This window comes from Loxodonta africana, chromosome 8 (genome assembly GCF_030014295.1).
Source record: "Loxodonta africana isolate mLoxAfr1 chromosome 8, mLoxAfr1.hap2, whole genome shotgun sequence".
In the NCBI taxonomy this organism is placed as follows: Eukaryota; Metazoa; Chordata; class Mammalia; order Proboscidea; family Elephantidae; genus Loxodonta; species Loxodonta africana.
In genome coordinates this window covers 99,845,808-99,867,348 of record NC_087349.1, presented here as the reverse complement: position 1 = coordinate 99,867,348, position 21,541 = coordinate 99,845,808, and the positions used below count along the sequence as shown (strand labels likewise).

The following is a 21,541-nucleotide window of genomic DNA, read 5'->3' as shown; positions in this document are numbered from 1 at the left end:
CCCAGATGCAGGGTAGGGAAGTGTAGAATTTTAAGTATTGACTTGACCAGATCAACCTCGTGGGGATGTTGGAGGGGCCAAGATAGGGGGCATGCAGATGAGTTTAAGACCCCTCTCCCCCCAAAAACAAAATCATTGCTGTCCGGTCAATTCCAACTCAGAGCAACCCTATAGGACAAAGCAGAACTACCCCATAGGGTTTTCAAGAAGCAGCTGATGGATTCGAACTGCCGAACTTTTAGACAGCAGCTGAGCTCTTAACCACTGCGCTGCATTAATACAGGCAGCACATGACAGGTATTAAAATTGCTGCACTGGTAGAATAATGAGGAGAGAGGGGGTAGAGACATCAAGAAGTATTTAGAAAGAAAAATCCACAGGAACTGGAATGTGATGAGTTAGTTAGAGGGGAGAATTTAGGTTGACCCTCAGATTTCTGCTTGGGCAAAGTGAGAGGTAATGTTCTACCCTGAGATGGGATTAAGGGGTGGGTTGTTGGGGAGGGAATGAGTTCACTCTGGGCTATGTATAAATTCAGTTGAAGTCTTGTGTTAGATTAACTTAAAGATATCCAGTAGTCAGTTGGGCATGCGGATACAGAGCTCAGGATAAAGTGTGGGCTGGAGATGGACACATAATGTCCTCTGCTGCCCAGCCCCCAGATAATGAAAGCAAGAGTGGACACTTTTTATTCTGTCTTGGGGTCTCTTTATTTTTAGTCCTGTGAATGGCTTGAGAAGAGACACCCTGGGGAAGAGGAAAGGCCATGGCCATTGGATGCTGGAATCATAAATATTTTTTTCTACATACACTTCTACAGTTTCTAAATTGTCTAAATTAAAAAAAAAAGCATTTATTGCTTTTGCAGTTAATTTAAAAAGCATTCACATAGTTCATAATATTAAAAACATCTCTGTATACTATTGAGGACTTAGAGCAGCATGTGAAATTCATTGGCTAGAAAGGCCTATCTTCTCAAGCCTTCCCATTGGCTCTGCCTTGACCCCTTCTTTCTTTGCTCTTCTCCGACAACTTTTCATCCTTTACAACACACAATCTGGACTTTTCTTCTGATTCCTACCGATCCAGTCAGCCAAGTCAGAGACAATGTTAATACTTTGAGTGCTCAGGGCAGCTCTAATTTGGGCTTGTATGTCTGTTTTTCCCTAAGTAGTACACATCCTGAGTATTACAAACAGTGGTAAATATACCCAGAGTCTTCTTATTAACAACGTGCCATGATTTTTTTTGTCCAGTTGCAAATGCACTAATGAGATGGTCCAAATAGAATTGCATGCATATGGTGCACATTATTCAGGTGTTTTTTTTTCAGGAAAGTTGTCTGGCATTTTTGTTGCCTGAGAACATAATCTACCTTTCATGGCAGGTTGTCAAAAAATCAGCCACATGTGATCCTCCTGGAGAGTGAGAAGTAGGTAGCCTTTCAACCTGTACTCTATACGTCCCATTCTTTGGGGACATGAATTTCCCAACCAGTCAAAGGATATGCTGAGGGGCAAAAGAAGTAGACTCTTTTGGATATCCTCTGTTTTCTGTTCATGATCCACCCTCCACTTTTCTCAACACCTTTTTGTGTGCCTAGAGGCTAAAACCAAACCCAAAACCATTGCCAGCGAGATGATTCCGGCTCATAGTGACCCTACAGAACAGAGTAGAACTGCCCCATAGGGTTCCAAGGAGTGGCTGATGGATTCAAGCTACTGAATTTTTGGTTAGCAGACAAGTGCCACCAGGGCTCTTGTCTAGAGGCTAGCCCCTATGAATTACACTAATGAGCATCTTTGATCTTTTTATTTCTAGTTAAGTTTGGCCAATGGAAGTTGAAGTTCAAAAAAAGCCATGGCTGTGCCACCTGATAAAAAAATTTTTCCTTCTTCCTTGTTGTTTTTAGGCACTCTTGAGTCAGTTTTGACTCATAATGACCCTATGTACAACAGAAAGAAACACTGCCTGGTCCTGCACCATCCTCACAATCCTTGTTATGCTTAAGCCCATCGTTGCAGCCACTGTGTCAATCCATGTCATTGAGGGTGTTCTTCTTTTTCACTGACCCTCTAGTTTACCAAGCATGATGTTCTTCTCCAGGGACTGATCCTTCCTGACAACATGTCCAAAGTATGTGAGATGTAGTCTCACCATCCTTGTTTCTAAGAAGCATTCTGGTTGTACTTCTTCCAAGACAGATTTGTTTTTTCTTTGGGCAGTCTATGGTATGTTCAACATTTTTCTCCAACACCACAATTCAAAGGCATCCATTCTTCTTCAGTCTTCTTCATTTATCATCCAGCTTTCACATGCATAGGAGAAGATTAAAAACACCATGGCCTGGGTCAGGAACACCTTAGTCTTTAAGGTGACATCTTTGCTTTTCAACACTTTAAAGAGGTCTGTTCCAACAGATTTGCCCAATGAAATGCATCTTTTGATTTCTCGACTGCTGCTTCCATGGGTGTTGATTGCAGACCCAAGTAAAATGAAATCCTTGACAACTTCAATCTTTTCCCCGTTTATCATGATGTTGTTCATTGATCCAGTTGTGAGGATTTTTCTTTTCTTTATGTTGAGATGCAATCCATATTGAAGGCTGTGGTCTTTGATGTTTATCGGTAAGTGCTTCAGGTCCTCTTCACTTTTAGCAAGCAAGGTTGTGTCATCTGCATAACACAGGTTGTTAGTGAGTCTTCCTCCAATCCTGATTCCCCATTCTTCCTTACTTAGTACTAAAATTTTCAAGTCTGGCATTCCAGAATCTTGGGGGAAAAAAAAAATTCCTCCAATGGGCTAATTGATATGAAAGGGAGTAGGCTCTCCCACTTACCCCCTCTTCATTCCTGGACATAGACAATCTGGCTACGGGGTAAAAAAAAAGGTAGATGGCACCATATAGTATTTTATTACAAATAACATGCCGAAGTAAATAATGCACCCACACATATAATTACCCATAGTGTGCCTACATAAATAATGTGTGAAGGGGTTGCACAGTTGGCAAAAAAATGTATAACATGTGTATTATTTGTGTTTAAATATATATATATATATATGCATTTTGTGTATTGGCCACTGGGGAAGGATGCAGCCAACCCAAAGGTAACTGTCATGGAGGGAACCCTGACCTCATACTCCTCCCATTTCCCAGCCTCCTACTAATGCTTTCCATTGGGTGTTCCGAAACAGCAAGTGGAGGATAAGGGAGAGTTTAATGAAGTCCATGAAGATCAGACTCTTAAGGCACAGGAGATGGACAGGGAGAGGTGGAGAGTGAATCTGGAGGAGCAAAAATAAGAAATCAAGCAGACAGACAAATAAGTGGGTTATTTTGCCACTAAATAAGTAAAACAAGCTGGGAAGTTAAGAACAAGATTTTCTCAAGTTTGTTTTATTTCACTTTCCACAAAGCCACCAAGATGCCATCTCTAACAGAACAGGATGTGCTGCAGTTCCTTCGGTAACAAGGCAGGAAACAAAACAAGTGTTAAGAATTGTTATTAAATTTTCTGCTTTTCTACTTGATGAACTTAATGAGCATGTAGATTGTAATGCTGTCATTCTTGGGTAAGCGATGGACTTGCAGGTATTTGTTGATTTATTAAATAAATCAGCAAATACATAAGTAGAATAAAATAACATGAAAGAGATCTAAAAAAAAAAAAAAACTGTTGCTGTTGAGTGGATTCTGACTCGTAGTGACCCTATAGGACAGAGTAGAGCTGCCACTTAGTGTTTCCAAGGAGTGCCTGGCGGATTCAAACTGCCAACCTTTAGGTTAGCAGCCGTAGAACTTAACCACTATGCCACCAGGGTTTCCTGAAAGAGATCTATGTATAGATAAATCATAACAGTACTTTATGAACCAATATTATGATTAATTCAATTCTGTGTTATTCATTACTTTGAAAACAGGAAATAACTGTAAAGAAGTTGAATAATCCTAACTCTTATTAATTGACTGAGATTAAAGAAGTGCCTGCCACATCCATAATGCCAACTGAAATTTACACTCCCCCCAAGCTGTTAACAACTGGTCAAAGACTGTCCCTTCTGTAGAGCCTTACTCCACATTCTTGCCACTTTTGAGTCAACATTTAACTTTTTCAATTGCATACTTACTATTATTATTATTCTACTATAATCCTACTTATTTTTCAATTAATAAATTAGAATTATAGAGTAATTATCAAAATCCAGAGTTATTTTCTGAAAATAGCAGCATTAGAATTTGCAGTCCTTGGGTCAACAGGCTTCTTTGTCTCTACTTATTTTCTCTGCTTAGTCAAAGAAAAACAGAAGGATTAATTAATTTATGGGTACGGACTTGACTTACAGGGTCACTTTCTCACGGAGCTCAATTCTATATGCAAATAAACAAATATAATACAATAAATGCTCTGATAGGAATATGTACTAAGGGGTCTAATAGTAATAATAATAAAACCAAACCCAAACCCACTGCCACCGAGTAGATTCTGACTCACAGCAACCCTATAGGATAGGGTAGAACTGTGCCATAGGACTTCCAAGGCTGTAAATCTTTATAGGAACAGACTGCCTCATCTTTCTCCAGAGGAGCAACTAGTGTGTTCAAACACCCAACCAATTAGTAGCTGAGCGCTTAACCACTGTGCCGACAGGGCTCCTAATAATAACAACAGCTATAGTTTATTGAGCAGTCCTTTTGTGCTAGACACTATATTAAGCGTTTTGTATACATCATCACTTTTAATCCTAATAACAATACTGTGAGACAGCTATTATTATTATTATTATTATTTCTATTTCAAAGATATTTTCTAGATACAAATTTGAGGCTTTGATAAGAGACATGAGAATATGCAGTAAGACTGGGATTTGAATCCAGATCTGTCATTATAAATTTTATGCTCTTGTTCACACAGTAAGAACCAAAAAGAAAAACAAAACAAAACACACACACAACTTTTAAAGGAAACTTCTTGCGGAGGAAATAGATAATTTAGCCATTCATTTTATGACTAGGATTTTACATCCAGCATTTAGGTTCTATTACCCAGGGCTGCATGAAGTTATTTAAATTGATGCCTGGAAAGTTTTCTTAGAGATGCTCGGTGGAATGATGGTTGATATCTAACAATAAGAAAATTTTATTATCTGATGACTTTTCTGACCTTTGGGATCCAAGGAATGTTGTGTAAGAAAAAAATTAAAAGCAGGATAAAAAATGTGTCCCAGTGAGGGGTTAAGAAGTCAGCTCTCTCAGCTCTGGACCAAATGAGAAGGTCATGCGGGTGTTTGAACTGTGTCTTGAGGGTTTGGTGGCAGAGAGGTGAGTGATGACTCTCACTTGGGAAAGCCAAAAGGTGGTTTCAGGTCGCAGAAGAATAGGTAAACTGGACCAACTCTTCTACTGAAATCAACTAAATAATCTTTGCATGTGTGTGTACAAACCTGATGAACTCTTTTGTAAACTGTTGTAAAAATGTATGTAACATAGCATTTGCAAATTTAACGTATTTCACGGGTACATTTGAGTGACATCAATTACATTAATCAAGACATGTCTATAAAACAAACATTAACACACGTAGTTCAACCACGTACATGAAACTAAATGAGCGCACCGTCTTTGGGGCAAGGACGAGAAGGCAGGAAGGGAGAGGGAAGCTGGAGGAATGGAAATTGGGAACCCAAGGTTGAGAAGGGAAGAGTGTTGACATATTGTGGGGTTGGCAATCAATGTCACAAAACGATATGTGTATTAATTGTTTAAAGAGAAATTAATTTGCTCTGTAAACTTTCACCTAAAGCACAGTAAACAAAAAAAAAAAAAAAGAAAGAAAAAAATTACAGTAATCTTGTTGGGCAACCATCACCAATATTCATTGTCAAATTTTCCACCAACATGAACAGAAACTCAATAATGTTCATGAAATAATTTAAAAACCTTTTTTTTCTAAAAGCTTCAAAGAGCTGACAAGACAGTGAGATGGGTAACTTTTACTGTCTTAGTCATCTAGCGCTGCTATAACAGAAATGCCACAAGTAGGTGGCTTTAACAAAGAGAAATTTATTTTCCCACAGTCTAGTAAGCTAGAAGTCCAAATTCAGGGCGTCAGGTCCATGGGAAGGCTTTCTCTCCCTGCGGTTTTTGGAGGAAGGTCCTTCTCATCAATCTTCCCCTGGACTAGAAGCTTCTCTGCTCAGGAACCCCAAGTCCAAAAGAGGAGCTTTGCTGTCGGTGCTTCTTTCTTGGTGGTATGAAGTTCCCCCCTCCCCCTCTCTGCTCACTTCCCTTTCCTTTCATCTCTTGTAAGGTAAAAGGTGGTGCAGGCCATACCCCAGGAAAACTCCCTGTACATTGGATCAGGAATGCGACCTTAGTAAGGGTGTTACAATCCCACCCTAATACTATTTAACATAAAATTACAATCACAAAATTGAGGACAACCACACAATACTGGGAATCACGGCCTAACCAAGTTGACACATATTTTTGGGGAACACAGTTCAATCCATGACATCTATCTTGGTAAGTAGCCTGTTTGTTTTGGTTTCATATAGATGTGGATAAAACTCCCATGTAATTCTAACTGATTTCACACTATGAGAAATGACTAGTCCTAGCCCTGAGCCACCCATTTTCTCTGCTGACACTGTCAGAGATTCTCTGCTCCTGATTCTGTCCTGACTCCTCCATCCTGCTCCAGGTTTCTTTTCTTCCCAGCCCTTTTCTTGACCACACAACCTGGACAGATGGAACGCTATGGCTTCAAATTGTCATCTGCTCTAGGCTCAGGGAATGTGAGTTTGTGCCTCCATTTCTCAGACTGGTTGAGAGATCTAAAAAAAGATAATGTTTTTTTTCTTGTTTTCTTGTTAGAAATGCAATTCTGTTTATAATTGAACTTGGATGGATAAAATTGAAACAACTGAAAATATGCATTTCAATAGCAGAAAAGAAGCATATACTTTCACTGTAGTGTGCCTGGAAATAATTTTTAGTACATACATAGGTACTGAGTAAGATCAAGTTAGGCTTTGAAAGCACCTGATATTTAACAAAAAACTTTTTTCAAGGTCGGTTAGAGTAGAGAACTGAATACATAAGGTATGTACAGATTCTGTCTCTCTTTAGTCCTTAATACAAAATTCACAAAGATAGGAGACATGATGACCTAATACTATGGCCCCAGGGAACCTACAGTATTTTTGGAGCCAAGCTAATGAGCACACAAGCAGCTTATCAGGTCTGTGACCACATCCTTCCCAACATAGAGCAAACTTCGTCCAGAGTCCTGATCTCAGCCCTGGCTAGGCCTCAGCCTCAGCTTGCAGCACTTCCTGTGCTGCTCAGATTGACACCTTGGTATCAGAGGAAACAGGAAAAGGAGACTGATGGCCATCAATTGTACTCCCACAGATGCCAGTAACTGTGCCCGAAATGTCTGGTTTTACATCGTTTCCTGTGGAATTGAGTTCCTATCTAAGACTGTGTATGCTGAGACTGTCCAGTTATCTCAGAGAAAAAAGACAGGGTATATGATTTCATTTCCTAAAATTTCCAGTGACTGTGAAAAGCTCAGGTTGAAGGTGCTGGAAATGAACAAAATGAAATTTGTGTTCATTTTGCTCCCATTGGTTGTTGCCAGATGATGTGTTATAAGTTGTTTGTATTCAGAGTTTCATGTGATCATCAAAAAAATTCTGCCAAGTAGGTGTCACAAGCCTTGTTACATGGAAGAAAGAACTGAAGATTAGAGAGGGACAGTAATCTGTCCCAACAAATAGTCCATTCTGTCCCAAATGACATTTTTTGGCCACTTTGAATACCCTTAATATTTATTAATCTTATAAGCATGTGCTGGGACAAATGCAGACTGACTCATGCCTTTGCCAAACTAAGCAGAGACTTGTCAAAACAGAATGAGCAGTCACTCAAGAGGTCATGGTTAAAGGGTCACCTTGAACACACATCTGGAGAGCTCTTTTTCTGGACATTCTTCCCTAGGACACTTCTACCTGGTTGGGGAGAGGAAGGCGCCTGGTTAAGAAAACCACATATTCTCTGTTCTTGTAAACTTTCTTTAGCGGGAAATATCATGGGTGGGATACATGGAGAAGGGTCAAAACCCCACAGCCTGAACTTGAAGTAAACAATCAAAATGTATAATGAGGATAATACTTTGGAAATAAGTATCCAGCATACTTTTATTCTCCCACATTAATCATGTCATCCATCTTCCTTTCCCTCTGAGCTAGTGAGTTTGTTATTCCCTTTTTCTCAGATTATGTGAGAACCTAAAGAAATTACTAATGCTTCCCTTTTGATACTTCAGATATTCATTGGAAAGTCTGTTTTGCTCTTTTTTTTTTCTTCTTCCTAGTAGGGTAGTTAATACTGGAACAAGCAGAAATATTTATATCCATTTTAGAAAAGAAGGATAAATATATTCATGTGTGATACTCAGCATTGCATTTGCTACCTTAGGTATATACTGGTACCAACTAGCAGCAAATCCAGCCCTGGGGCATCTGACAAGTGTTTGTCCTATTACAATACTTGCTCAAAGGCAGTTAGATGAGAACAACAAATTGGAATTATTGAGAGATTCTGCCATCTCCACTGCAATTCTGTGTATAGAGCCCATAGAATAAATAGTTAAAGCCATGTACGGTAGGGTCCAGAGTATTAAAGGAGTCAAGATAATCAGTGCAAGAATTTGTTTTTAGTTCTGGACTCACATACTTCCCACATGGGTAACCTCAGCCCTGGCTCCCAGCCTCAGTCTCAGCTCCCTGCCTGTACTCCCAAAAAAGCATCTCAGTCCCAGGGACAATAGGAAAAGGAGGCAGACAGCTGCCAGTGTGCCTGCTTGATGCCAAATTCCAATTGGTCTAGTTTCCTGCTGATCAGAATTTCTGTCTGAACCTTGTAGGGAACAGCCAGATGGATCACAGACCACCATACCTTTGTCCCGAAATTTCCAGGGCGTACAGATGACTCAGACTGAATCATAAGAGAATTGAAGTGAAGAGAGGGACACTCTTAGTCGTTGAGACCATTACTGTGAGAGCCAGGCATTGCACCAAATGAGTTAAGAATACTGCAAGTGCTGTTACAAGGTAAAAAAAAAAAAAAAGCACCACATAATTAAGGACTTTTGTCTCTGGTTTCTGACACATGCCCAGAGCTTGCACAATGGCTTGCCTGGAGTGGATCCTCACAAAATACATAATGGATTGAGACATGAATAATGAACTTCTGGAAGAATTATGAGGAGGCAAATACAGTGTATTTCTTATAGTGAATCCCAGAACATGCATTCTAAAGCCCAACTAAGTCTTTCTTCGGAAGCATCTCTGGGTGGACTACAACCTCCAACCTTCCAATTAGCAACCAAGCTTGTTAACTGATTTCTTCATTCAGGGACTCCCTTCTTGAGATATAAGAAAATGAAAAATTGACAATATTTCACTGGTCACTCTTGACTAACCCAGGTTACTACTTCACAATGGTCATCAACCTGAACCTGTTGCTCTCGAGTCGATTCCGACTCATAGAGACCCTATAGAACAGAGTAGAACTGCCCCATGGGGTTTCCAAGGAGCGGCTGGTGGATTTGAACTGCTGACCTTTTGGTTAGATGCCGAGCTCTTAACCAGTATGCCACCAGGGTTCCCAAAATGGTCACCAGGGTATTTAAATAATGAAAATTGGGGGAAAAATTGAAATGGTGGACAAGAGGCTGAAATTGAAAAATGACATAATACTTCTGTTAAGGGTGATGGAAAACTTTGGGAACAGATGACGGTGATCGTGATACAACTTGATGAACATAATTATTTCTCAAGGAACTTTATATGTGAAGATTGCGGAAGTGGCAGATGTTTTGTTACATATATATTTACCACAATAAAAAAGGAAACATTTCAAAATTGTGTAATCATAATAGTATCTAATACTTATCGAAAATGTACTCTATGCCAGGAACTGTACTAGATACATTTAATTATTTAATCTGCAAAAGCTTTTGAGATAGGCATTATTATTTCATCCATTTCCGAATGAGGAAATTGAGGCACAAAATGATTTAGAAATTTTCAAAAGTTCAGGCAAATGCTAAGTGGCAGAGCTGGACAGTTAACAGCTACAGACATTAAGAAAAGCTTTAGTCACATGGGAAGTTCCTCAGAGTATGAGGTGAATAGAAAGAAGAAGCATAAAAACCTTATACATATTGAATGCTTAACTTGTAAGTATATTTATGTTGCATAAAATCATTTTAATCTCCATGTATCCTCACAGGAAGAAAATCTAGAAGTAAATGCACCATAACGATAATTATTATTGGTCTTGGTGATACCACCATGGATGTTTTCATTTTCGTCTTCACCCTGTTTCTCCGAATTCCTTCAGTGAGCATCTTTATCAGCATGTCTACTCATCAGCTGTGTGTTTTCATTGAGTCACCTAACTCCTCTGTGCTTGATTTCCTTCATCCGTAGAGTAATAACTGCAAACATCCATATATTGCAATTGCGAAGATTAAAAAGGTGAAAGCATTTAGAAAAGTCTAGCACATAGGAAATGCTCATTAAATATTTTCTATTATAAGCATTAATATTATTTATTAACTATGCATATTGAAAAATATTATGTCGAGGAAGAAAAACAAAACCAGTTGTTATTGAGTCAATTCTGACTCGTGGTGGACCCAAGTGTCTCAGAGTAGAACTGTGCTCCACAGGGTTTTCAATGACTGACTTTTCAGAAGTAGATTGCCAGTCTTTTCTTCTGAAGCATCTCTGGGTGAAGTTGAACCTCTGACCTTGTGTTTAGCAGCCAAGCATGTTAACAATTTGCACCACTCAGGGACTCCATGTTGAGGAAAATTGTTCATAAAATAGCTCATAAAAAAAAAAAAAAAAAAAAATTTTTTTTTTTTTTTGGATAGGCAAGGAGAAATCATTGCCATTTCACAGCAGGAATTAAGGCACCTCCAAGGGCCCCTCACTTTTGTGCCAAGAAGCCCTATTGAGGCCACCACTCCATCTCAAAATCTGCAGGATAAGCATGAAACCCACAGGAAACAGCAAAACCAGATGGCATTAAAAAGTCCAGCCCACCACTTCCTTCCCTCCCCTCAATTCAGACAACGCCTTCCTGCCATGAACGGAGGTGTTCAGCCAACATGCCCCCACCCTTTGGCCTTCTTCTTGAGGACACAGTCTGGTAGACAGGATGTCACTGCTGGGAGCACTGACCTTCTTCCACCTTTGGGTTGGTGAGTCCTTCTCTGACCATTCCAGTCTAGATAAGTGACCCTAGTAGCCCTTTAATGTTCCCTTCTGACAGTCTTAAAGCTCACTGGAAATTCTCTTCTTTTACTTGCAGTCGGACTTGGAGTATTAAAAGTGGAGCAGTCCCAAATATCCATTTCTACAGTAGTAAAGAAAAGTATTGATATATATTGCAGTGTATCGAGCAGAGATTTTGAAAATGAAGTCATTCACTGGTACCGGCTGAAACCGAATCAGGCTTTGGAGCATCTGCTATATATCACCTCGACGAAAAACCCAACTCGAAGTCGCTTAGGGGAGAAGGACAACAAAGTTGAGGCAAGAAAAGTTTCTCACTCTTCCACTTCAATCTTTACCATACATTTTATAGAAGAAGAAGATGTGGCCATTTACTACTGTGCGGGATGGTACCCACGGTACTAGAAGTGCCAAGACAGCCCACACAAGATCCTCACCTCAGATGTGCCCACCATATCCTTCCCAACAGTGGCAACCACAACCAGCCCTCCACCTGGGCTCCCAGCCTCATCCTCATCTTCTCTGCAGCACTTCCTGAGCGTTCCAGAAAGCCATCTTGGGTTATGTTTATTCATTTGCCTCCAACTGACACCAGAAATTGTGCTTAAAAACCATTATTTAATATTATTTCTTAAGGAATTAAGGTCCTGTCCTGGGAAAGGCTGTGTCATTATCATATCACCATCCAGAGATTTCTAGTATGTGGGCAAGGTTCAAGCTGAGGGAGAGAATCATTTTGTGCCAGGAATCTTGGATATATTGTACATAGATTATCACATATAGTCACGTATAATCAAGACTACCCCTCTGCTATAGAATTATTGTTGGCCTATTTTACAGAAAAAAAAAAAAATTAAAGTTTAGTGTTCAGCCACCGATAAGAAATTCATGTTTTTTGAGCTGAATGGTAAGCCACCCTGAAAAGTTTAAGGGTTGTAATTCTTTAAGTGAACTTGGTCACCATCCATCTGTCAGTTTGTTGTTCTTTCATGGCTTGGGTGTTGCTATAATGCTGGACACTATGCCACTGGTATTTCAAATGCCAGCAGGGTCACCCATGGTGGACAGATTTCATGGAGTTTCCAGACGAAGACGGACTAAGAAGAAAGCTGTGGCAATCTACTTCTAAAAATTAGCCAATGAAAACTCAATGCATCGTAGCAGAATATTGTCTAATATAATTCTGGAAGATGAGCCCTCTGAGTTGGAAAGCTCTCAAAATACACAGTGGCTGTAACAAAGGACTCAAACGTAGCAGTGATAGTGAAGATGGTACAGGAGTAGGTTTGCCATGAGTTGGAGTCAACTCAGTGGCAACTAACAAAAACAAAGGACACCTGGAGGTAAATTTGGATGGGACAAGTGCCCTTCCCCTGGAAGCTGCAGTGGGGAGGATGGTCCCTTCCCTCGCATTCAGGGTTCTGCCAACAAGATACCATCAGAATATGGCTCTGACTTTTGTGGGTTGTTAGATGAGGCTACCATGTTGGGATAACCCTTGCTTTTGCCTGTGAAAGAAGAGAGAGAATAGGCCAAGACAAAAATAGCTGTGTGTGTGTGCGTGCTCACGGCATGCATGAATTCTCTATTATTATTCTCGTTCTTTACACATTTTAACTCCTTTAACTCTGGCAGCAATCTGTGAGATGTTTTCATTATTATTATGATCATCAAGCATATTTGACCCATGAGGTAAACGAGAACCTAAGAGATTTAGTCACTTGTCCAAGTCACACAGCTGGTACGTGGCAAAGCAGGGTAGAAACCCAGGTAAACTAACTCCAGAGTCTATCCTTGTAATCACAGGAGGCTAAAGAGGAGTGCTACGTATTGTTCTTTCTGATATTTCATCAAGCAATTGCAGTCTACTCCCCTTTTGGAGGACAACTGGATTGTAGATGAAATTTAATTTCTCTGACTCATAACCTACATGGCGACAAAAATTTAATTTAAAAAAGCAAAATATTCCATTGTCTCTGCAGAGGGCTTTTTAAAATGAGGTATGAATAATATCAATGAGAAATTTCAGTTTTCTTTTTTTCAAACTGTAAAATACTGTCCAGGTTTCATACTCCTAAGTATGGAATCCAAAAAAGCCAACAGAGAGATCTATGTTTGTGCAGTATACAACAGGTGCACCTCACATTTTTGGAACAATGTTTGTGTCATGTGAAAATTAAGGTGGGAACTAAACAAACAAACAAAAAAAATCCATTGCTGTCGAGTCAATCTGACTCATAGTGACCCTATGGAACAAAGTAGAACTGCCCCACAGGGTTTCCAAGGAGCAGCTGGTGGAATCAAACTGCTGACCTTTTAGTTAGCAGCAGAGCTCTTAACCACTGTGCCACCAGGGCTCCAACAGGAGGGAACAGGAAGATTCAAAAGAGAATTAAGTCAATTTGAGAATTGCCCCGCCCCTGTGTCAGATACACACCTTCATACCAGGGACTCCTATGTGTGTCATGAGCCCTTTTACCCAATCGGTTCAGCACTCACGGGCTTCAGAAACCCCAGAACTGCTCCTCAGCTCTGCAGCAGATCATGAAGGCCCCAAGAGCACCACCTGACCTGTCACTTACTTCTTTCACACCAAGTCACACCACGTCTTCCGGCCACTGACCTGGGCCTTCGTGTCCCCGTCTTCTTCTGGGTGACGCAGTGGGACAGGCAGAAGGATGTCACTGCTGAGGACATTCATCTTCTCCCTCTGGGCTTGTGATTTGCTCCCATGTTACTTCAACATAGATGAGAGATGAAGATATTCTTTATCATTTCTTCTTTATATCTCAAAGGTTCACAGGAATTTCCTCCTTGTGTTTGCATTTGGACTTTGGGGCAGTTAAAGATGGAGCAACCCAAAATGTCAATTTCCAGTGCAAGAGATAGAAGTGTGCACATACTTCGTAAGGTGTACACTGTAAACTTCATAAATAAAGTTATTTATTGGTATGACAGAAACCAAGTTAAATTATAGAACTTCTGACATATATCCTCTCAAACAAAAGCCCACCCTTAGGTGAGAAGAAGAACAAATTGGTGGCAAAAAAAGATATTCAAATGTCTTCTTCCATCTTGACCATAAACTTCACAGAGAAAGAGGATAAGGCCATTTACTACTGTGCTGCCTTGGGACCCACAACACTAAAGGTGCTGGAAGGTCTTACACCACAACCTCTCTTGGGTCTCTGCCCTCCCACATCTTTCCCAACAGGGACAAACTCAAGTAATTCCCAGCCGGGCTCCCAGCCTCAGCCTTGCCTTCTCAGAAGCACTTCTGAAGCTTTCCAGGAAGCCATCTTGTGTTACGCTCACACAGACAGCCCCATTTTAGGCAGAAAACATTCCTGATCATGATCATCCCAGATCTTCAGTTAACATGTCTTCCTAATATAGTAAGGTGGTGTCTGGGGTCATAGCTAGGTTCAGGTCCCATTCATCCTCCTGGCACCACCTCAGACTTCCACTGACTGTGAATGACTCAGGTTGAAGGAGGGGATAATGGTGTACCAAGACCCTAGATATATGACATACATATTTTCATATATAATTCTTACAACATCCACATATGTAAGTATTATTTGCTCATTTTACAAAACCAAAAACCAAACCCATTCCCATCAAGTCAATTCAGACTCATAGCGACTGTATAGGATAGAGTAAAACTGCCCCCATAGGGTTTCCAAGGAGCACCTGGTGGATTCAAACTGTTGACATTTGGTTAGCAGCCGAACACTTAACCACTGCACCACCAGGGTTTCCTCCCACTTTACGGATAAAGAAATTAAAGCTTAGAGAGTTAAAGTGATCAGAGACAAGAAGTATATGTTTTTATTTTATTTTTTTAATTTTGTTGTGGTAAAAAATATATAACAAAAACTTTGCAATTTCTACCATTTTTAAATAAAGTATATACATCGGTGACATGAATTACATTCACCATGTTGTGCCACATCACCGCTATCCATTTCTAAAAGTTTTATATCACCTCAAACAGAAACTCAATACCCTTTAAGCAATAACTGCCTTTCTGCCCTACCCCAATCCCCTGGTAACCACTAATACATTTTTTTTAATTGTACTTTAGATGAAGGTTTACGGAACAGACTAGTTTCTCATCAAAGAGTTAGTGCACACATTGTTCTATAACATCGGTTAACAACCCCACAACATGTCAACACTCTCCCTTCTCAACCGTGGGTTCCCTATTACCAGCTTTCCTATTCCCTCCTGCCTTCCAGTCCCTGCTCCAGGGCTGGTGTGCCCTTTTAGTCTTATTTTGTTCCATGGGCCTGTTCAATCTTTGGCTGAAGGTTGAACCTCAGGAATGCCCTAATTACTAAACTGAAAGTGTGTCCAGGGGCCATACTCTCAGGGTTTCTCCAGTCTCTGTCAGGCCAGCAAGTCTGATCTTTCTTTTTGAGTTAGAATTTTGTTCTACATTTTTCTCCAGCTTTGTCTGGGACCCTCTATTCTGATCTCTGTCAGAGCAGTCGGTGGTGGTAGCTGGGCACCATCTGGTTGTACTGGACTCGGTCTCGTGGAGGCCATGGTAGATGTGGTCCATTAGTCCCTTGGACTAATCGTTTCCTTGTATCTTGAGTTCTTCATTCTTTCTTGTTCCCGAAGGCTTTGTTACATGGCTGTCTCCTGTAATACTCCAAAGAGCAGCACAGAGCAATAATAAGGTATCTGGTAAAGAGAACACAGATACCCTGTGTTCAGATCTTACAGGATAATCTCCATTGGCTTTTCAGGTGTCAGAGAAAATGGTGGAAAACAAGGAAAGGGGCACGTAATTTATATCGCATGCAAGAGATAAAATGTGTGTTCATATTTTTGAAACTACGTTTCCACAGTGTGACATTTCATAGAGAACGGATGAATGAGTCTGAGAACCACCTCCACCTACTGCCAGACATACAGATTCATACGAGGAATTTTTTTCTACATCATGAACCTACTACCCAATCTTCCCAGCATTCATGAGGTACAGGAAACCCCGGAACTGCATAGCAGATCATGAAGGACCTCAGGAAACCACACAAGCCACTGCTTCTTACTTGAAGCCAGAACCAGCAGCCCCCCATGCCTGCCACTGACCTGAGATCTCCAGCTAACAGGGTGCTCTTTCTTCTCCTCGCCTGGCAGACAGGATGCCACTGCTGGAAACATTCATCTTCTCTTCCCTCTGGGCTTGTGAGTTGCCTCCCAGTCATTTCAGTCTAGAAAAGACACTAGAGAAATTACCTAATGTTGCTTCTTTACATATCATTTGTTCACAGGAATTTCTCTTCTTTGCTTTCAGTTGTACTCGGGCAAATCAAGTTGGAGCAAAGTGAAATATCAGTTTCCAAGCTCGCATCAAAAAGTGCTGACATAACTTGTAAGGCATCCAGTGTTGAATATGGTATACATTGGTACCGGCAGAAACCAAATCAGACTATAGAACATCTGGCATACATCACCTCAACACAAAGTACAAATCTAGTTAATTTAGGGGGGAAAAAGAACAAACTTAAGGCAAGTATAAATGTTCAAGAGTCTACTTCCATCCTTACCATAAACTTCATAGAGAAAGAAGATGGGGCCATTTACTACTGTGCTGCCTGGGACCCACAACATTAGAGATGCTGGGATGTCTCACACAACAACCTCTCTTGAGTCTCTGCCTACCCACATCCTTCCCAACAGGGGCAAACTCACCTGACTAGCAGCTGTGTTCCCAGCCTCAGCCTTCTCTTCTCAGCAGCACTTCCGGAGCTTTGCTGGAAGCCATCTTGGAACATCAGCCCCACTTTTAGTAGGAAGCATTCCTAACCGTGATCTTTCCAGATCGTCACTTGACACAACTTTCTAATGAAGGAAGTTCATTTCTGATGTTGAGTTCTGGCGCCATTCATCCTAACAGCGTCAGAGACTTCTACTAGCTGTGGATGACTCAGGCTGAGGGGGAAATCATTCATTGTGTATCAAGAACTCTAGAAGTACTACACATATTTTTTCACATGTAATTCTTACAACATCCATGTATGTATTATTAACCCATTTTAGAGATAAATATATTAAAGCTTAGAGAGTTAAAGTGATGAGAGGGAAGAAGTCCGTGTTTGTATGTTTTTCTTAGTGTTATTGTGGTAAAATACATATAATAAAAGGCTTGCCATTTTAACTATTTTTAAATGTACAATTTGGTGACATTAATTACAGTTACAATGTTGTGTTACCATCACCACTGTCCACTTCCAAAAGTTTTATAGCACCTCAAAGACTCAGCGTCCTTTAAACAATAACTCACAAGCCCAGTGGAAAGAGAAAAGGAATGCTTCCCTATCCCCAGACACACACATTCATACCAGGGATTTCTTCTACACAGCATTCATAAGCTTAGGAAACCCCCAAACTGCATAGCAGATCATGAAGGGTCCCAGGAAACCACCTGAGCCACCACTTCTTACCTGAAGTCAGAACCTGCGCTGCCTGCCTGCCACTGACCTAAGACCTCTAGCTAATGGGCTGTTCTTCCTTACCTTCTCCTTGGGGAGCCCACCTGGCAGACAGGATGACACTGCTGGAAGCATTCCTCTTCTCTTTCCTCTGGCTTGTGAGTTGTCTCCCAGCCATTTCAGTGTAGACGAGAGACTGATGAAATTACTGAATGTTGCCTCTTTATGTATCATTTGTTCACTGGAATCTTTGCTTTGCTCCTGGTTGGACTTGGGCAACGGAAGTTAGAGCAGCCTGATATATCAGATTCCAAAGCAACATATAAAAGTGCTGCACACAGCAGAGGTGGAGCCAAGATGGCAGAATAGACACACACTTCTGCAGAGCCCTCTTTACAGCAAAGACCCAAAAACACAAGTAAAACTAGTATATTTATGACAAGCTAGGAGCCCTGAGCATCAAAGGCAAGCTTAAAAAATGAACTGAGGGGCAAGGGAAGGAAGAGACAGTTCAGAAGCAGAGAGGAGTTACCAGACCTGAATGGTGGGGAGCCCTCAGCCACCATTCCCAGAGCTGCTGCAGCGGGCTGGTACTAACGGTTGGCCGCAGTTTCCTGAGGGAGAAGGAGCCAACCACAAAGCCTATTCACACCTTCGGAACCAGAGAAGAACGGTGCTCTTGGTAAAAGCTAAGTACTTGTGTATATTTTACCATGCCCCCTCCCCGACCCTGCTCCCAGGTCGGCTTCAGCAGCTGAATTCCATGGGCCTGAGATAGGTCCTGTTGAGAGCCTAGAGCCATCCTCCCGGCCTTGGAGAAGGAAAAAATTCTCAACTGGGGGAAAAGATAATTTGCAAGCTCCACGAACCAGGGGAGCTTAGAACAGAAGCAGCTCCTGTCCAGGCATAAACAGTCTGTGGACTTTCAGTACCTTTTCCCCCTGCATGGACCTGTGTGGGCCTATTTTCCTTGTTGGCAGACTATAATCATTTCAGCTGTGCAACGGACAGTTGGGTGTTTGATGTTTGACATTCCTTTGCCTATTAAACAGGGTCCTCACCTACCCACATCAGGGGCCTAAGGCTGGTAGCTCCACTCAGGTCACCAAGCTGTCTGCGACAAGGGTCAAAGGATAACAGGTACCTCCCAGTCCTTACAACCAAAAACGCTGGGTGCCCATGGTCTGTCTGCAGGACCCACCCACCTGTACACTCTAGGGATCAGGGACACACTTTCCTTATGGACACATGGGGGATGATTCTCAGCCCCCGGCCCTGTTCAGAGTGTGACCCCCCGCTGCAACCAGACACTGGTACCCACACGAAACACCCCTCCCCCTCTAAGACTGTAGGACAGAGCCTGTACCGCACACTTGATGATCAGCTGCCTGGACACCTGAGCTGAATTCATATAAGAAAAATGAATGGACTCCTAGACTGATATACCTGATAACAGCTCTAGCCATCTGGGGACAGGATGTAAGAGCTCCAAGGGGGAAAATATTCAAGCTAGCTCACTCAAGCAACCCATTTGGGCATATCAAAACAACAAAAAAACAAGGAGCTAGGACAGTGAGCAAACATAAAATAAACCAATACAATAATTTATAGATGGCTCAGAGACATCAGTCAATATCAAGTCACATAAAGAAACAGACCATGATTGCCTCAATAAGCTCTGAAAACAAAGAATCAACAAATCTTCTGGATGAAGGCGGCTTACTGGAATTACCGGATGCAGAATTCAAAAGATTAATATACAGAACCTTTCAAGACATCAGGAAGGAAATCAGGCAATAGGCAGAACAAGCCAAAGAACGTACAGATAAAGCAATTGAAGAAATAAAAAGATTATTCAGGAACATAATGAAAAGTTTAATAAGCTGGAAAAATCCATAGACAGACAGCAATCAGAAATTCAGATTAACAATAAAATTACAGAAGCAGACAACTCAATAGAAAGTCAGAGGAGCAGAATAGAGCACGTGGAAGGCAGAATTTCTGAACTTGAGATCACTAGGCACTAATATATTTGAAGAAAAATCAGATAAAATAATTAAAAAGAATGAAGGAAACTTAAGAATCATGTAGGATTCTGTCAAGAGAAATAACCTACAAGTGACTGCAGTACCAGAACAGGGAGGGATAGCAGAAAATACAGAGAGAATTGCTGAAGATTTGTTGGCAGAAAACTCCCCTGATATCGTGAAAGATGAGGAGATATCTATCCAAAATGCTCATCAAACTCCACATAAATAGATGTTAAAAGAAAGTCACTAAGACGTATTATAATCAAACTGGCCAAAACCAAAGATAAAGAATTTTAAGAGCAGCTAGGGATAAATGAAAAGGACAGTTGATAAGAATAAGCTCGGACTATGTGGCAGAAACCATGCAGGCAAGAAAGCAATGGGATGACTTATAAAAAGATTTGAAGGAAAAGAATTGCCAGCCAAGAATCATATCCAGCAAAACTGTCTCTTAAATATGAAGGTGAAATTAGGACATATCCAGATAAATAGAAGTATAGGGAATTCATAAAAACCAAACCAAAACTACAAGAAATACTAAAGGGAGTTCTTTGGATAGAAAATCAATAATATCAGATATTAACCAAAGACTAGAACACTGGGCAGAGCAATCAGATGTCAACCCAGACAGAGAAATAATAATTAAAAAAAAGGCACGATTAAAAAAACGCTTTAAACAGGGTAATAGCGTTGTTATAATGTAAAAGAAGACAACATTAAAACAATAAAAAAGGACAAGAAATGTAGTTATAGGTCTTCCATATGGAGAGGAAGATAAGGCAATACAAAGAAATAAAAGTTAGGTTTAAACTTAGAAAAATAGGGGTAAATAATAAGGTAACCACAAAGGAGACAAACTATCCTACACATCAAAATAAAAAGCAAGAAAAAGACAGAGACTCAGCAGAAACAAAATCAATAACAACTAATATGAGGAAAGGACAGTATATAAAGATGACCTACTCAGCACATAAAATTAAGTGGGAAAAAGAAACTGTAAACAACACACAAAAAAAGACATCAAAATGATAGCACTAAATTCATACCTATCCTTAATTACCCTGAATGTAAATGGACTAAATGCACCAATAAAGAGACAGAGAGTGGCAGAATGGATTTAAAAACAAGATCCGTCCACATGCTGCCTACAAGAGACACACCTTAGACTTAGAGACACAAACAAACTAAAATTCAAAGGATGGAAAAAAATATATCAAGCAAACACAATCAAAAAAGATCAGGAGTGGCAATATTAATTTCTAACAAAATAGACTTTCAAGTTAAAACCATCAGAAAGGAAGGACACTATATAATGATTGAAGTGACAATATACCAAGAAGATATAACCATTTTAAATATTTATGCACCCAATGACAGGGCTGCAAAATACATAAAACAAACTCTATCAGCATTGAAAAGTGAGATAGACAACTCCACAACAATAGTAAAATAGTAGGAGAGTTCAATAACTACTTTTGGTGAAGGACAGGACATCCAGAAAGAAGCTCAAGGGAGACATGGGAGATCCAAATGCCACAGTCAACCAACTTGACCTCATAGACATGTACAGAACACTCCACCCAACAGCAACCAAGTATACTTTCTTTTCTGGTACACAGGGAACATTCTCTAGAATAGATCACGTATTAGGTCATAAAGCAAGCCTTAGCGGAATCAAAGACATTGAAATATTACAAAGCATCTTCTCTGACCATAAGGCCATAAGAGTGGAAATCAATAACAGGAAAA

At 40.5% G+C, this 21,541-nt stretch overlaps 1 protein-coding gene and 1 long non-coding RNA gene across 10 annotated transcripts in view; one reads left to right on the top strand and one right to left on the bottom strand.

The window, feature by feature from the left end:
- The window catches only part of LOC100664160 (T-cell receptor gamma chain C region C10.5), a 147,348-nt gene that overhangs the window by 10,262 nt on the left and 115,545 nt on the right, over positions 1 to 21,541 (top strand). For 2 of the 7 annotated variants that reach the window (XM_064290151.1, XM_064290149.1), the window contains exons 1-2: positions 11,151 to 11,282; positions 11,393 to 11,705. The exons of 3 other annotated variants lie outside the window; for them this stretch is intronic. In XM_064290151.1, coding sequence (XP_064146221.1) covers positions 11,240 to 11,282; positions 11,393 to 11,705 — 356 coding nt within the window. In that variant the 5' untranslated portion in view covers positions 11,151 to 11,239. Of the gene's footprint in view, positions 1 to 11,150; positions 11,283 to 11,392; positions 11,706 to 21,541 lie in introns of those variants that run through there. 2 more of the 7 variants (XR_010322769.1, XM_064290148.1) reach the window with 1 other exon arrangement.
- On the bottom strand, positions 14,236 to 18,408 carry LOC111749709 (uncharacterized). 3 transcript variants are annotated; one of them, XR_010322771.1, is made up of 4 exons: positions 17,847 to 18,408; positions 17,023 to 17,262; positions 16,420 to 16,541; positions 14,236 to 16,008 (listed from the first exon to the last, which is right to left on the bottom strand). It is a non-coding gene; the product is annotated as an uncharacterized LOC111749709 (long non-coding RNA). The 3 variants fall into 3 exon arrangements; XR_010322770.1 differs by having other exon boundaries at positions 17,023 to 18,408; XR_010322772.1 differs by having other exon boundaries at positions 14,236 to 15,966; positions 17,023 to 18,408.